This window comes from Corylus avellana, assembly GCF_965113065.1.
Source record: "Corylus avellana chromosome 5 unlocalized genomic scaffold, dhCorAvel1.hap1.2 SUPER_5_unloc_3, whole genome shotgun sequence".
Taxonomy (NCBI): Eukaryota; Viridiplantae; Streptophyta; class Magnoliopsida; order Fagales; family Betulaceae; genus Corylus; species Corylus avellana.
In genome coordinates this window covers 48,678-61,108 of record NW_028290469.1, presented here as the reverse complement: position 1 = coordinate 61,108, position 12,431 = coordinate 48,678, and the positions used below count along the sequence as shown (strand labels likewise).

General features: G+C 36.5%; 1 protein-coding gene and 1 long non-coding RNA gene across 2 annotated transcripts; both read left to right on the top strand.

The window, feature by feature from the left end:
* The first annotated feature begins 1,456 nt into the window (after positions 1-1,456).
* On the top strand, positions 1,457-4,101 carry LOC148582964 (putative disease resistance protein RGA3). The gene has a single exon (XM_088512008.1). The coding sequence runs from the start codon at positions 1,475-1,477 to the stop codon at positions 4,073-4,075; it is 2,601 nt and encodes an 866-aa protein (XP_088368134.1). The 5' UTR covers positions 1,457-1,474; the 3' UTR covers positions 4,076-4,101.
* Positions 4,102-8,421: 4,320 nt separating this feature from the next.
* Positions 8,422-9,586, top strand: LOC148582963 (uncharacterized). Its single transcript, XR_015909534.1, has 3 exons — positions 8,422-8,917; positions 9,090-9,195; positions 9,523-9,586. It is a non-coding gene; the product is annotated as an uncharacterized LOC148582963 (long non-coding RNA).
* Positions 9,587-12,431: the final 2,845 nt, after the last annotated feature.

Below are 12,431 nucleotides of genomic sequence, written 5' to 3'. Positions count from 1 at the left end.
TAAACATGCCATGGACTGAAAGTTTAATTTCCAGATTTAACCCAAAGCTCTTCTTGATGCCATATATGAGAAATTACTTATTTTCTTGATATAGTCTTAACACCGCTTGAGGGTTATGTTTAGAAGGTTTTTACCACTCAAATGAGCCATTGAAAAGAGGTTTTTGGCTATAAAAGTTTCTGGCTTTTGGCTTTTGGTATTAGATCCTATGTCTATTTCATGAATGAACATCATTATAAACGTCATTTTTAAAGGACAATATTTTCTTCCAAAAAGATCAACACATCTTGTACACATAGACTTAAATTGCTTTCTGGTTATAAACTATCATCTTACAAAATTATGAATGAAACATTAAATTATGCCCATCATTAGGGATAAGACTATGCCATGGATTAGTCCATTAGGTTAAGAAATTAATTATCTCTTATAATCTCTTTTAGGGTCTTTGATCCAATTTTTATTAAGTTCACTAGGGCCAATAACATTGGTTCATTTATCTAAAGCCCAAGACATTGGGCTAAAACTCATACTAACTTATATCAAATATGGGACGTTACTGTAACAATGTTTTCATGTATCATTTTGACATATATAGATGTTTTTATATTCCATTGTTTTGTCTGTTTTCTTTATCCTTACAACTGCTATAAATAGAGTCTTACAAAAAACAGTCTCATTTGTAAGAGTACTAACCATATGCAAAAAATGTACGGTTAATTAAGTTGCGACATCTTTCCAAGGAGCAAATGGCGTCTGGAAAAAGTCACATAAATTATCGGCCCCCATTATAAACCCAACTATTCAATGGTAAGGGAATTCTAAAACTATCACCGTGAACGGATTAGAATGGATGGTTGTAAGTAAAACAACCAAAAAAAAAAAAAAAACTCCAACTTAAACTTACAACAATTACAAACATGACCTTCATATTTTCCTTAATTACACATATAACCCAAAAAATGTTTAACTTTTCGCAATGGACCGTACTAAATATTTGGGAGTATTACAGGTACGCATCTTCTTTTCCAAATCGAACCAGCTTGTATATGGCTTTAAAATGGGTCATAGGATCAAGGTAGTTAGGGCAAGACTGGATGAAATTGCAACTGATAGGATCAAATTTGGCTTCAATGAGCACACCACAGCGACACAGTTTGAGCATATGAAAAGACAAGATACACACTCATTTGTACATGGGGAAGATGTCATTGGGAGAGAGGATGATAAGGAGTCTATTAAAAAGCTGTTATTCGATCCCAATATGAATGAGAAGAATGTTTCCATAATTCCCATAGTTGGGATTGGTGGACAAGGAAAGACCACGCTTGCTCAGTATGTGTACAATGACGAGGAGGTTCGAAGACATTTTGACCTGAGGATGTGGGCATGTGTCTCTGATCCTTTTGACGTAAAAACTATCATTGTAAAGCTTATAGAATCAGCGACTAAGGAGAGACCTAAAAGCCTTGAGATGGATCCATTGCAAAGTGAGCTTCGAGCAAAAATTGATGGGAAGCGATATTTACTTGTTTTAGACGATGTGTGGAATGAGAATCGTGGTACATGGTCCAACTTAGAAAAGTTGTTAGTGGGTGGCCTAAGAGGAAGCAAAGTTTTGATTACTACACGTAGCGAAAAGATTGCAGAGATTACAGGTACAGTTTCACCATATCCTTTGAGAGGTTTATCTGAAAGCAGTTCTTGGAATTTATTTAAGAAAATGGCATTTAAAAACGGGGAAGAGCCAAATAATCCAAAGCTAGTAGAAATTGGAAGGGAGATCATACAAAAGTGTGCACAAGTTCCTCTTGCTATAAGGAGCATTGGGAGTCTATTATATTTCAAAAATTCAGAAGATGATTGGTTGTACTTTAAAAACCATGATCTTTACAAAATAACTCAACAAGAAAATGATATTTTTCCAATACTTAAGTTGAGTTATGATCATCTCCCATCACACTTAAAGCAATGTTTTGCCTTTTGTTCGTTGTTTCCAAAAGATTATGAAATTGAAATGAAGGTGTTGATTCAGTTATGGATAGCTCAAGGCTTTCTTCATTCATCATATGGAAATAGACATCTTGAAGATATTGGTCATGAATATTTTATGGATTTGCTTTGGAGGTCGTTTTTCCAAGACGTACAAAGAGATATATTTGGTGAAATAGGAAAGTGCAAAATGCATGACCTTATTCACGATCTTGCACAGTTAGTAGCAGGTGAGGAGTGCACAATTTTATATCCAGATAGAGAAAAAGTAGTTGGAAGAACTCGTCATGTGGCATTTCATTCTTCAGATTCATTACCAGATATTCCTGCTCTTTTGCCCAAGCCTAACAAAATGAGAACACTTCTTCTACGCATTCCAATACTTCCAGGATTTGATGATGTGCTTAACTTGAACAATTCAGTACTTGAGTTGAATAAGCCAGTCTCTAATACACTTATTTCAAGTTTTAAATGCTTGCGTGCTTTGAATTTGAGTCGGTCGAATATTCAAAAAGTGCCGAATTCCATTGGAAAGTTAGAGCATTTAAGATTTCTAGATCTGTCTAGGAATGAAGATATCAAACTACTCCCTGCTTCTATAACTAAATTGCAGAATTTGCAAACACTAAGACTTGAGTTTTGTCGTGGGCTTAAAGAATTGCCAGAAGAGACTAGAAACTTAATCAGCCTCAGGCATCTTGGGCTAGAAGGGTGTGATAGCTTGACTCATATGCCTCATGGACTGGGAAAATTGATTGCTCTCCAAACATTGTCGCTATACATTTTAGGGAAGAAAAAAAGTTTTCTTTCCAAGCCAAAGGGTGGGCTAGGGGAGCTGGATGGTTTAGATGAGTTGAGAGGAGATTTATGGATCAAGGGTTTAGAGCACTCGAGATATTCTCCATCAAAAGCAAAGGCTGCAAACTTGGAGAGGAAGCGACATCTTCAATGGCTGATTTTAGAGTGGGACCCAGAACCTAGTGATGAAAGTGATAAGGCAATTGCAAATGATGAACAACTATTGCAAAACCTTCGGCCGCACCTAAATTTGAAATTATTATCTATAGTTGGGTATGCAGGTGTGAGGCTATCTAGTTGGGTGTCCTCGCTCTCAAATTTGACTTCTATTCTAATATCGGATTGTAAATGGCTTCAACATATCCCACCATTGAACCGATTCCCTTTTCTCAAGCGTCTTTTTCTTAGTGACTTAAGTGAGCTGGAGTATATAAGCAATGATGGTAGTGACGTGTCCTCTTCTCCGCTCAAAATTCTTAGACTTGGTGATTTGCCAAAGTTCAGGGGATGGCGAAAGACGAGGGAAACAGATCATCTTCCATTATTCCCTTCATTTCCTTCCCTTTCTTTTTTATGTATAAAGAATTGCCCTATGATGTCTCTAACAACACCCTCCTCTCCCTCTCCCCTTTCCGATCTCCCCAAATTGAAGTATCTTTATCTTATGGAATTAGAGCAACTTGAATATCTGCCACTAGAGTGGCTACAGAACCTCACTTCTCTTAAGACCCTGGGGATTTTGGATTGTCGTAAAATGAGAATATCAATTTCTCCACTCTTTCAACATCTCACCTCACTTGAAAATCTGACTATTCTTCGCTGCAAAGAACTTTCCAGCAATGAGAATGAAGATGGCGCACATGGCCTTGGACCTACAAGATTTGGTCATCTATCTATCATTGGCGTTCCAAATTTGGTTTCTCTCCCAAGAGAGCTTAGAGATGTTACCACTCTGCAAGGGCTTCAAATTATGGTTTGCCCTAGTTTGGTGTCTTTACCGGAGTGGATAGGCGATCTTACTTCACTTCAGGAGCTTGAAGTCGTAAATTGTCCGAAGTTAATATCACTGCCCGAAGGTATGCGCCGCCTCACCTCTTTACGTCGTTTGACAATTGCGGAGTGTCCTTGCTTGGAGGAAAGATGTGAACAAGGAACGGGAGAGGATTGGCCAAAGATTGCTCACGTCCCAAACTTTTGTAAAGGCAGTGATGGTAATCTCAAAGAATGGATAGCAAGCCGAATTCGCCAATATCTTGAGGTTTTTAAGTCACCAATTAGACAATAATTTTTCTTCTTCTTGTTGTTCCTCTTTATTTTACTCTGTCAGGCTTTTGATATATATCTTATTGATTTCATATGCAGGAAGAATTTAGTTTCACATATGGACGCTTCTTGAGACAATCAGATAGCTCGAACATTTACAGTATTTTTTCCTATCTTTCACTTCAATAGCATTTCCAGTATTGTTTTCTTCTTTTAGTTTTTCAACATTTCTTTCATTTCCATTTGAAATTTAAATTCTACAAACGGTAGCATCACGTATTAGGTAAAAGACTTATAATTAATAGATGAGGGAAGTCAATCCAGTGGCGGAGCCACGTTGGTCTTTGGGGGTGCCGTGGATTTAATTTTTTTTTTTTCTACCCACGTAACCCACGGCACCCCAACGGCACACTGCACTGTGTAGTAGTAATCCCAGTGGGTGTTTCATGTTTGATTGTTCATTTGTTTGAACTTTGAAGGCTTAGTCTTGAGAGGGGAAGAGAAGAGGTGCGTCTGGTGAGGAGTGAGGAGGTGAGTTGGTGAGGAGTGAGCAATGAGGACTCTTGTCTCGTGAAAGGTGAAAAATTGGAAATAGAAGATAAGAAATGAGTGGTTAAAAGATAAGAATGAAATTTTTTAAGAAAAAAAAAAAAAACCGTGCAAGGAGTAGGCTGTGACTTGCGCGATTTTTTTTTTTTTCTCTGAGTAGTTGGCTTGCGCGTGAGTTGAAGACTGAAGTTGAAGGAAGGAAAATAATAATAATAATAAAAGAAATAGTTGTAGACAGTAGAATTGTGAGTTTTAAGGTAAAAAAAATATATATTAAAGAGAAAAGAAAGGCATTAGATTCTAGAAGGTGAGGAGAACTAAGACAACAAGATGAAGATAGGCGGTTAGAATTTAGATTGTAGAAGGGTGAGTTTGTGGAATTTGAAGGAAGAAAAAAAATAAATGAACAGAGTAAATGTAAGCATTAAAATCTAGAAGGTAGAAGGTGTGAAGTGGAATTTTAAGGAAGAAACAAATAAATAAATAGAGGAGTAGGTGTGAGGAGGTGAAATTTTTTTTTAAAAAAATTATGGTGAGAAAGTTTAGAATACAATTTAAACTAAAATAGAAGTACTAAAATTAATTAGTGTGGGAGAAAGTTTAGTAGACAATTTAGAAGATAATTTTTTTTTTTTTTTTTTTTTTGTGTGTTCAATCATTTCTTTTTCTAATTCATTATTTGTTTTTATTGGTTTACAGCATTTGGCTAGACCTTATTGTGTTTGGTTTGTTTTCAAGAAATCCCTTAAGATACCACTGATTCACTGAAAGGCACTAATTTTTCTTAGACACGATTAATTGTGCTCAAGTTTATTTCATAAGTGGTAAGTAGTTTGTATTATTATGTGTTTCTGATAGTTAGATAATATCTTGAATGGTTACTTTGTTTGTTGAAGTTCTTGTTTAGCTTTTTGTTGTTGTTGCTCATGTCTCTAGCAAACTAAACACTTTTGTATTGGAAATGGAAGTGTTTTTTTCATATAGTGCCGACATGTTACATTTTTAATATATTAATTTAAGCACGAATTTTTATAGATATTTTGTTATAATGCATATATTGTATGAATTACCAAATTTTTTAGGACACAAAAAAAATTTTAGCGACATCCCCAATATAAATTCTCTGGCTCCGCCACTGAGTCAATCCCATCCCAAATTTTCACAAAAATTTAATACAAATTTGCATTACTGTGTTAGGATTTTCTCAGTGTCAAATGTAGATTCTGTTGAACGAACGGATAAAAGTTACATTTTTATTATTTTCATTGAAAATTTTTGGGTTATAGTTGAATGTATTATTTTGTTTTTGGGATAACTTCAGAAAACCCCCCTGAAGTTCCAGCCGATTTGAAAAGACCCCCCTGAATTTCCAAAGCTCTCACTTAGACCCCCTGAACTTTGGTTTTCTCTCACTTTGGACCTCTTTAACATTAAACTACGTCGTTTTGGATGTTTTATACCCATTTTACCCTTCCTCAAAACTATGTCGTTTTGTGTCCTAAAATCACAACACATATCCAGCCCAAAACGACGTCGTTTTAAGCATAATTTTTTTTTTTAATTAAAAAAAGTAAAATATATATATAATAAAAAAAAAAATTAAAAAAAAAAAAAAAAAAAAAAAACGGGGGTGGCTTCAGCCACCCCCTTGGCCAAAATGGGGTGGCCGGACCACCCCATTTTTGGCCAAGGGGGTGGCTACAGCCACCCCCTGGCCGATCTGGGGGTGGTCGAGCCACCCCCATGGCCAAGGGGGTGGTCCGGCCACCCCCTTGGCCCCAAAAAAAAAAAAAAAAAAAAAGGGATGGGGTGTTTTTGGGGGTGGCCGGACCACCCCCAAGGGGCTGGGGTGGTTTCGGCCACCCCATACCGGCCGTATGGGGTGGCCGAAACCACCCCCAGCCCCTTGGGGGTGGTCCGGCCACCCCATATGCACCCCCCCGCCCCCCCGTTTTTTTTTTTTTTTTTTTTTTTTAACCCTTTTGGGGGTGGCCGGACCACCCCCATGGCCAAGGGGGTGGTCCGGCCACCCCCAGACCGTCCAGGGGGTGGCTCTGCCACCCCCTTGGCCAAAAATGGGGTGGTTCGGCCACCCCATTTTGGCCAAGGGGGTGGCTGAAGCCACCCCAGTTTTTTTTTTTTTTTTTTTTTTTTTTTTTTTAAATTTTTTTTTTTTAATTTTTAATTTTTTCTTTTTTTAAAAAAATAAAAATTAATGCCTAAAACGACGTCGTTTTAGGCTGGGTAATTTTAGGACACAAAACGACGTAGTTTTGGGGAAGGGTAAAATGGGTATAAAACATTCAAAACGACGTAGTTTAATGTTAAAGGGGTCCAAAGTGAGAGAAAATGGAAGTTCAGAGGGCTTAAATGAGAGTTTTGGAAATTCAGGGGGGTCTTTTCAAATCGGCTGGAACTTCAGGGGGGTTTTCTGAAGTTATCCCTTTGTTTTTTGATCAAAAGCAGCAATTTATGAAATGGGTTGTGGGAATCATGTGGATATTTCTACAATCTGTTTAGATAAGACAAATTCATTTCTTCAAAGAGACTTGGTGTAATTGAGTTTCTCTCTTTTATCTAATGGTGGAATTGTACTAGTGATACGTATACCAATGTTAAAATGTCAAATGCTATTCCTTCTTCCTTATTTCACTTGCAGAAACAATTGAAGCAATTGAAGCATTTTTGATTTATGATTTTAGAGAATTTCTGATTTATCGGATTTCATATGCAGATACAATTGAAGCACTGGCATTCATGGATTTAAGATTTGGAGCCAACTCGAAACTTTTTCACTCTGCAGCTAAGCATTAAGTTGAGAAGTTGGGAATTTGAGATGGAAAAATTAAGAAAAATCTGTATGATTCCTGGAATATCATCTTAAGGCTTGGTCTTTTAATTATCTTCTCAAAGATCATAAGGTGCTGAAAGCTGAAGCAGTAGATATTAGCCTTGGAGTGGATCAGGAGGCGTTTGTGAAAAGGGTGCTCCATGTCAATTGCCGAAAAGGAGACAATTCCTCTTCTACGTGTTGGCCTGTAACTTTTATGTCTTTGCCCCTGGTCCCATGTTCCATTTCCTCTTGCCTTGGAATTGTGTCCTTTTCACTTAACTCACTCCTTCCTTGATCGAAAAAATATCATTTCACAACAGAGGCCAAGAAGGGAGCTTTAAAATGAAGGTCTTCTTTTTTGCCCTTTTGAAGGAAACCCTGGGAAAGAGGTGGGGAGCTGGGAGTTGGGCTCAAGAGTTGTTTGGGTATTTTCCCGGATTTCTATATGATTTTTAAAATGTGTTTGATGGCTTTGTTTGGATTAGAAGCACGATCTTGATATTTAAATCTGGACATGCACAACTAGTGTTTGAATATTAGGAGTTATTATCCATTTTGTTAATGTAAAATACTTGGGTATCTTATGATTATGGGGTAGATTTAAGAATGGGCAAAATGCAGTTTACCCCCCTGAAGTTTCAAGGATTTTTCAATTTTAACCATAAAGTTCAAAAATTGGCAATCTACCCCCCTGAAGTTTCAAAAATTGGCAATTTAAACCTTCCGTTACTAATTTCCGTTAAATTTGACTGAAATTTTTTTAAAAAAGCCTAAGGGTAATGATGTAATTTCATAGATTTCTGTCAATTTAGATGGAAAAATTAAACGGATGGTTTAAATTGCCAATTTTTGAAACTTCAGGGGGATAGATTGCCAATTTTTTAACTTTGGGGTTAAAATTAAAAAAATCCTGAAACTTCAGGAGGTAAACTGCATTTTTCCCTCTAAGATTTATTCTTATACTCTGAATGCATGATACTTTATGTCCCTTGATGAGATAATATGTATTGGAAATCCATTTATATTTTTATGCCTTCCTCTGTTATTTGATGAGCAAGAAAAATGGGAACAACTTTGTGATTTTGAATGGAGTATGTGATAGTTACATAATTTTGATAAAAACTGACATAAATTGCTGGTCTGTCAGCTTGAGCAGCAACTGTTTGATCATGTTTTCCCATCTTCTTCAGAGGATGTTTCAAGTTTGGCTCCATTGATTAGTCCTCTATTTATTGATCAAATATTCTCCTCTTTTTCCATGTGGTGCCATGGTTGAGGCTTATTCAATAGAAAGTATAATTTGTAATACAGTGGGGATCAATCAGAGTTTTCATGGCTATGATCTAGTTAGCTTAACCAACTTCGATTTCATGTGCTTTTTTGTAACTTTACAAAGTTGAACTGAAGTTTGTGACTTTGTTCTGCTGCTTGATGTGATATTGCAACTCAGATACAAGTGAAGGAAGATGGATCTAAGAGGAGGTTTTCTACTTATGATTAAGTTGTCCTTTAGCTTATAATTTGTTCTTCATTTTTATGTTTCTCTTGTGGACCAAAGAGGAGGTCATACTTTGAATGAAGTTTGATAATTGTTTGCAAAGAATGGGTGCATTGATCCATCGTCTTATTATGCATTTTTCTCTCTAGTTTACAGCTTACTTTATATAGAGACAGCTGATAGACCTGGATTACTGGTAGAAATCATCAATATTATTGCTGATCTCAACATTGATGTGGAATCAGCAGAGAGTGACGCAGAAGTATGCTCTCTCTCTCTCTCTCTCTCTCTCTCTCTCGTTCTCTCTATGTGTTTAAAAATGCTCTGTTTAAATGCCAGTGATCGGTATTGGATAAAGGACTTATGATAGACCAGGGAAGTCAAACCCATCCCAAATTTTCATAGAAACTCAATAAATTTTTTGCATAACTCTTAGTATTCTCATAATCAATTGCATATTTAGAGAGATTCTTTTTATTATTATTGTTACTGGAGTCATTGTTGATGGATTGATTTTACCTTTTTACTGTTTTCATTGGAAAATTGAGTTATTGTTGAGTTTATTATTTGGTTTTTTGATGGTCAGCAGAGACTTGCATAAAAAATCATCAATTGATGAAGTGGATGTGAGAATCATTGGGGGATTTCTACAATATTATGGCATATGTCAGCCTCACTTGTACTCAAAACAATGGAAACTATACAAAGCACTTTCATGATGAGGAAGATCGGGTGAGTAAATGGTGCAAGCATGCTGAGCCTGTGAAAGTGGACATTCAATTAACCATATTATTTTGAATTTTTAAATACTATTCTGCCTACAATTTGTTGAGCAACTTTTATTAGCATTTAGAACTTAAAAGACATGATCAAAAATCCTAGCTGTCATTAAATGCCACCTAACAAGTATTTTGCATTTTCAGGTTTCTTCCACTTGCTTGAAAGCATTTTAATCTCGAAAGGCAGTGAGAATGCTTGCTTGTCTTCAAGTGAAATCAGTTGTTTTGCTGACTGGAATTGAAGATCATGTTAGCCATCCACTCTGTTTATGTGTCTCTTGTTAGTGCAGTGCTCATATTGATCTCAATTGTTGTAAAATGCGAATATCCATGTCTCCCCTCTTTCAACATCTCACCTCACTTGAAAATCTGTCTATTCTTCGCTGCAAGGAACTTCTCAGCAATGAGAATGAAGATGGCGCAGGATGCCTTGGACCTACAAGATTTGGTCATCTATCCATAATAGATGTTCCAAATTGGTTTCTCTCCCAAGAGAGCTTAGAGATGTTACCACTCTCCAAGGGCTTCAAATTATGGACTATCCTAGTTTGGCATCTTTGCCAGAGTGGATAGGATATCTCACTTCACTTTAGGAGCTTGGAATCGTAAATTGTCCGAATTTAATATCATTGCCCGAAGGTATGCACCGCCTCACCTCTTTACGTCGTTTGATAATTGTGAAATGTTCTCGCTTGGAGGAAAGATGTGAACAAAGAATGGGAGAGGATTGGCCAAAGATTTCTCACGTTCCAAACTTTCAAAATGGCGGAGATGGTAATGGTATAGAGTGGAACGCAAGCCAAACTTGCCAAATTTATCAGGTTTTTAATTCTTCAATTAGACAGTAATTTTCTTCTTCGTTTTACTCTATGAGGCTTTTGATATATATCATATTTGATTTCATATGCAGGAACAATTAAAGGTTTTACGTATAGACGCTTCTTCGAACCTTGCCGACAATTAGATTTGTACAAAGCTCTAACTTTTACATTTTGTTTCCTAACTTTCACTTCAATGGCATTTCCAGTATTGTTTTCTTGTCCTTTTTTAAATATTTCTTGTGTTTCCATTTGCAATTTAATTTCTACGAACGGTAGCATCATGTATTAGGTAAAAGACTTATAATAGATCAGGGAAGTCAACCCTATCCCAAATTTGGACAAAAATTTAATACAAATTTTGCATTACTGTGTTAGGATTTTATCAGTGTCAAATGTAGATTTTGTTGAATTAATGGATGAAATTTACATTTCAGATGAAAAAAAAAAAAAAAAAAAAAGCAAAATAAAAAAAAGCAAAATCTACTGGAACTTGATTTTTCACTCCAAACTGCGTTGAGGATCGATGTGACGCCTCTTCTGCTTTGTTGATCTCTTAAAAGACATCTCGATATTGTGGTTGGAAAACCAAACCTGGAAACTACAATACTCCTGGAATAGCATGTTCAGGATTGGGCTTGTAGTGATCATTCAAATTGTTCCATCCTCTTCATCTTGGTTTCCATGCTTCCACTTCCACTTGCCTTGATATCGTGCTGTTTTCACTCAACTCACTCCTTACTCAAAAAGTCTCATTTCACAACTGAGTCCAAGAAAGGAGGAGTCTAAAGCGCAGGCTTTTTTTTTTTTTTTTTTTTTCACTCTTAAAAGAAACCCTGGGAAAGAGGTAGAGCTGGAAGTGGTGCCCCCTCAATAATCATTTGGGCATTTATCCAGATTTCTATATTTGTTTTTTAAAATGTGTTTGGTAGCTTTGTTTGGATTAGAAGCACAATGTTCATTTTATTCTATCTGACTATGCAGGAAGCAACAGGAGCTTCGAATATATTAAAACAGAGCTTTGAATACTAACATAGAGATACTTTCAGATCTGCATATCACCCACTAATTTCATTTTTCTGTAAGTTGTCTTGTTTTCCTAATTATATCATCTTCTCCATATATGTGAATTCTGAACTTTTCAATTCAGCAAAAAGAAACCTATAAAATTGCATGCAATTACTTTTTATCTTTATAAATAATTGGTATATATCTTGAACATTATGATTTATGACAGTACGTCAACTTCTTTTTTTCTAAAATTTTCCATGATATTAATAAACACTTGACCAAAGAGTCAAAAGACATCGGTTGTACAATTGAACTTTCCGCATTACTTTGTACCCCTTCAATTGTTCTGTTAACACATGGCCTTAGTTGCTGCATTTCCTGATTGATGTAACACTTCCCTTCCACGGGTAGACTTAAATTTTTTCTTAATAGGTGAGACTTGACACATGGCCTTGCATCATCAATAGGCTTAATAGTGGAGATAAGCAAAAGCAAATTGAACCGCTTGATGGTCTATCCTTAAAAATTTGCACATCATTGCTTATTCAACATTTAAAAGGATGCGAAGATATAATATTAGCTTTCCCTTTTCTTGTGCAGGCTGAGAAGAATGAGCTTCGCAATGAGAAGCAGAGGCTCAAGGCGGGCAAAGAGAAGTTGGAGGAGCAAGTGAAAGCAATGAGTGCTCAACCAGGCTCCCTGCCTCATCCCTCTGCAATGTTGGGTACATTTTCTGCTCAAGCTGATGCCTTTCATTGGTTGTCCCAACATGGCAATTCATGGCACCTGCTGTAGTTGACACATCACAGGATCATGTATTACGCCCTCCAGTTGCTTAAAATTGAACACACCCAGGGTTTTGGTTCATGTTACTTGTAAGGCAAGGGTGT

Bases quoted from the DNA above. Each gene is read 5' to 3' on its own strand.
- LOC148582964 (XM_088512008.1), top strand. From the start codon at position 1,475: ATGGATCCATTGCAAAGTGAGCTTCGAGCAAAAATTGATGGGAAGCGA.